The sequence below is a fragment of the Rhagoletis pomonella genome, unplaced genomic scaffold (assembly GCF_013731165.1).
Source record: "Rhagoletis pomonella isolate Grant_MI unplaced genomic scaffold, Rhpom_1.0 Rhpom_scaffold_00008, whole genome shotgun sequence".
Classification (NCBI taxonomy): Eukaryota; Metazoa; Arthropoda; class Insecta; order Diptera; family Tephritidae; genus Rhagoletis; species Rhagoletis pomonella.
The window spans coordinates 12,981,368-12,986,463 of NW_023458562.1; the positions used below are offsets into that span (position 1 = coordinate 12,981,368).

The following is a 5,096-nucleotide window of genomic DNA, read 5'->3' on the forward strand; positions in this document are numbered from 1 at the left end:
TGATGCGTTCGAAGTGCCTTACAACAGCGTTGCACAAAATAGTGATATGCGCTCATCGACAAAAACTCGATTAACAGTGAAAAAACGACGCTTTATATATTTTACTTAGTTTTATGTATTTCACTTTCTCTCTTTGGTTGCTTATCACAGTAGGAGAAATTAATTATAATTTATTATGTGTAAATTTTAATATTTCGTAAATATGTAAATGTTAATAAGAGTTTATTAGTCACACTTAAAAACTAAATAAAAAACTTACGAATATTGTGTTAATACAGAAACTTCGGCTCGAAAATTAGGAAAAACGAGTAAAAGGTTATTAATAGACATTCAGTCGTGTAGTATTTATAAAAAAATTTGCAAATTAAAAATGTATAAAAAATATTTAAAAACTATTAAGCTTAATTTCTTGTCTTGTCAATACATACACACAAAGATTCATAAAACAGGTAGAAAATATAGAAAAGTAATTAATCTAGTTGTTATGTAGCTAGTAAAGAGTGAAACGTTGTGTTTTATTTTACATAAATAAATTTTAAATTGATTTTCTTAAATTTTTTTAAGGTTTTTTTATTTGCCAACTATGAGCTGTTGTTGCTGCCGCTGCCGCATTCTCCGACGGCAGTACTCACCTCGTGACGATGAAATGCTCTCTGGGCCGTGTGTCTTATTAAAAGATGTCTCACTGAGCGGTGCAATCACATTACTTTCGACATCGAAAACGTATGGACTGTTCGGATGTTCCTCCCAACGTTCGATGAAATTCTTTAAATTATCCTTGGTAGTGTCGAGCTCCTTGATCTGCAAAAATCGGAGGTACATATTGTTTTTTTTTTATTATATCGTTAAGTATTTACTTGAACTTAACAAGTTGAAAATCATATTACTTAAATATAAATATTTAGCAAAAAAGCTTTCCAAAATACTTTTCACTTAATAAACACTTTATGAATCCTTGATATACAAAGCAACACTTTAAAGTTCAGGCAATGAAGTCAAACGTCAACCTGGACAGCAAGAATCAACAACGACCTGAGTAGCAGTAATGGCGGGAGATATAGCCAAGAGACATATCATCAAGGCTCTCATTGGCCGTAGTAACCTTCTGGAAAAATACCACAATAACGCTGGAGGCTAGTAAAGTCTAAACGGCTAGAGACTCTCGGTTCGGAAAATGACGTGAGGTATTGGCAAGGACACCACGACCTAGAAGATCTTGTGTATCTCTATGCTGGTTCCTAACCCCGACGGCCCAAGATGTTATCAGGCTTTCTAATAAAAGCTAAACGTTTCTTGCTAGACGAAATGCTGACTTTAAGGGCATCGACTGTGGAAGAAATGAAGTATTGCAGTCTTAGTTGGTCTAATGCTGGACAATCACACTTAATGTGCTCCGACGTGTCCTCATCTTCAAGGCAAATACGGCAATCTGTATCTGTGGAAAGACCAGTCTGGTGCATTTGAGGGCGCCGGTGATTATGACCGGTTAGGTAACCAATAAGCAACTTGATTGTGGATCTCTTCAAGAGATTTATATATTTCCCAGCAAAAGGTTAACCAAGAAGCCTGGCTTGTCTAAAGCCCCTAGCTCTCCGCAGTACTAACTGCGTTCTGAGTTTTCACATGCTTCGATTATGAGCATCGTGGAGGACCAACTGAGTCCAGAGAACGGTTGCTGCCCACAAGTACACAGCATGAGCGCTCCTTAGCTAATTCCTCGGCAACCTCTTTACTTCTGACCCCGCAGTGTCCTGATATCCTTGATACCAAGGGTTGGAGAGTGCCAAAGCACTCTTTCACGAGCCTGCAGGTGATCGTCCTTTTAGGGCCCTAATGACTGCCTGACTGTATGAAGAGATAACTAGAAACACGCATTTTGAACCCTTTTCATGGTTTAGTCTGGCTATGAGACTGCTAGCACCTCGGTCTGAAAGACTATGGACCAAATACCCATGGAAATAAAAAGTTTGCTGTCAGGTCCAAAGGCACCTGCACTGCCCTGTATCTTTGGTCGGTCTGTACTCACCTCGGTCTGGAATTTTGCGCTTGAATTTATTGGCAGCGTGTACCTGAGTCTGATGTCGTTTGTTTTTCCAGACGCAGGATGTGTACCCGAATGAGGAGGACCTTGTATCGAAAGTCTCCCTAAAATTAAGCTCATTAGATGCGGAGAAGGGCGAACTGAAGTCATTATTACCGGCTTGAGGAACCTGAATAGCCAGCTGAAGGTTTTGCGCATAATATTTTTTTTTAAATACATAGCTCTACTGGAATAATAAAAATACTTTTTTAGCAAAAGTTTAATTTACTGACATTAGGATGGTATGTTGGGGTGATAAGAACTGAGATCTGGTAGGTAAATATTAGAACTTAGTACTCTAGGCCAATAAAATATGAATAAAAATTGTCACCTCGGTACAAAAAGACTGATATATCATACTTTGAGCTTCGACTGTACTTCGACGACAGAAATACTTTAGATTCAGGGGTGTACGGTGATATTTTTTCTGTTACATTTTAGTTTACATATGCCTGCATAGATACGGTGGCCGACAAAAGTCTACGCTAGAGAATTTTTCGCTATGAATGCGAAGTATTTTACTCTAATTTATTTTAGAGTGTTTTATAAAAATATAGTTTAAACTACAACAAAAATTATAAAAATAAAATTTCTAAACTTTTTTCACAACTCAGCAAAATTCCATTAATTTGCATACGAATTTGCATCTTTTTAATTAGATTTTCTAGAAGGATCTCGAGTGGGTTTTTGGCAAATTTTTTTGTTATCTATCTAGAAGATCGAATTAAAAAGTTGCAGATTTGTATGCAAATTTACACGATTTTCCTGTCTATAAAACATCGGCAAAAAGAAATTAGAGTAAAAAATTTTGCATTAATAGCATTCTGTACACTTTTGTCGCCTATTGTATTTTTCATGATATTTTACCTCGTTGAAATTCCTTCAACAAATTGCTGAAATTTTAATATTTGTGCCTTTAATTAGAAGATCTCTAGAGAATTTATAATATGAAAAGTATTCTCTCAGTTGCAAAGGCAAAATTGGATTTTTATTTTTTTTTCTAAGTTTTCTGCATTTGACAAGGTAATTAAAGCATTTAGGGGAGAAGAGAAGAAGCAACATCTGCAATGGAATTCCACTAAGAAAATTATAAATTGTATGCTGAAAGGTTCAGGAAAACGCGGTACATTGTAGCGCCACGAATATTTTTCATTTCTTAATCAACAGCTAAACAGTTAAAAAGTACTTTCTCGACTGCTCAATTCGCGCTCAAAATCAGCAGAAAGACAATTGTGGAATCAAAGTCGCGTGAAGAAAATCAAAATTGTTGCATAGCATCAAAGTAGCTGCGGCTAATGAAATTAAGCAATTCAAGGTGGGGAGGTTATCTAATTAGAAGAGTGAAATGAGCAAAGTGCAAAAAAAAAGCATAAGCTGTCAAAGTAAGCTTGGCTGCCTCTGCGACAACCCGTTTGCGAAGAAGAAGAAAAAAAAGAAACGTTTCTCACCTGAGATGAGAACAACCCATTTTGTTGGCAACAAATGCGCCACAATGTTGGATTAATTAATTTTGTAAATTTGTAAATTTGTTGCTTGCCTTTGGTTGAAACAGTCAGCGTTAGCCTTGACGACGTGTGAAGCTGTTTTGTGTATAGCATATTGTCAGATATAATTCACTTACCTCTGCCGTGTTCGCACTTGCCGTCAGGGCTGCTTGCTTTCTAATTGCCTCTCTTTCTATCTTCCCTTCTTCTTGCTCTATTTTGTCCGCTTTCACGGCCGCTTGCTCTTGTTTATGCGCTTCTTCTTCTCCTTCTTCATGTGGTGGCACTGGTGAGGGTGTGGCCGCTTTTAATTTTAGTGGCGGCACATTTGCCGGCTTTTCCACGAGTATTTTTGGCGGTTTGGGTCGACGTTGCAGCCATTTGTGCTCCAGACACTGTGCGGCCGTCATGCGGGTACTGGTGGTGGGTGAATAAATGTGAAAATGTGACAGTTTTATTAATGATTTTCATTTCAATACATATTGTACATAAACATTTAACCCTTTCGACCCGGCTTTCGAATAGCAATGCTAAAATAAAATTTTTGATTGGAGCCAGTTACTTAGGCAATATATAAACTATTACTGAATTAAAATCTGACAAACAATAAAAGGGTGGCTCGGGGGGTGGTGGTACACCATTGTACCATCCGGGATGTTATGTGGTACAAATAAGTACCAATCGTCCAGTAAAACACACTATATCAAAAATAAATAATAGGTACAATGATATAAATATAACAAAAAGTACTTCATATTTTATTGATTTCTTATACAGATTAGTGAAGAAGAAGAGGAAGGTTATAATGAAAAATGTGCTATACATATAATTCACATATGATATGGTGCAAAGCACATTTTGCAAATCGGAACTTGGCATTCTTTACAGATGGTCTTAGTGCGTCTCTGTTTGTTTTGAGCACTGCAACTGGTACAACGACGTCGGGTAAACTTTAAGTGGTACACATATGTACCATCCGGGTCGAAAGGGTTAAAGCGGGTTTCCGTTATTTGGTATTTTAATATAAAAAGTAATTTTCTGTATACTCTACATTCATAGATACATATTTTATTGCGAATATTTAATTACTTTTAAATTATATGACTCTTAAACTAATGCGTGCGAGCAAACGTAGTAGCTGACTGAGTATGGTGCCCCGTAGCACACGTTACGTTACATACACAACTACGGGTTTATGAGCACGAGTTGTTATTTTTAATTTGTTTAGTGTATCTTTCTTAAGTTTTCATTTAAATATAATTTTGCGATGGAATCTTGTTCCAAACAAACGCAAAACGGAAGATAAAGCATTGTCTAAGTAAAATAAGTGCACCACCATTTTTGACCAAAAACACGTTTTTGTCGAAAAATGTAACAACCCGTGAGATTTGCTAATATACGAGCGGCTTTATTCAAACCGACAGAGAAAAGCAGCCGGAAATCTGCAAATTTACTTCAACAGAAAGTCTGACGAAGTTAAAAATTATAGCACGCAGTTTTTATCCCTTTAGAAAATATTTCGTCGTTTAAAG

The 5,096-nt window shown here is 36.6% G+C and overlaps 1 protein-coding gene across 2 annotated transcripts in view; it reads right to left on the bottom strand.

Annotated features, from left to right (window-relative positions):
• LOC118744214 (probable serine/threonine-protein kinase HSL1) overlaps positions 1 to 5,096 on the bottom strand; it is a 113,581-nt gene that overhangs the window by 4,530 nt on the left and 103,955 nt on the right. For both annotated transcript variants that reach the window (XM_036477072.1, XM_036477071.1), the window contains 2 exons: positions 3,702 to 3,981; positions 633 to 801 (listed from right to left, as the gene is read on the bottom strand). In XM_036477072.1, the coding sequence (XP_036332965.1) occupies positions 633 to 801; positions 3,702 to 3,981 (449 nt within the window). The remainder of the gene's footprint in view (positions 1 to 632; positions 802 to 3,701; positions 3,982 to 5,096) is intronic.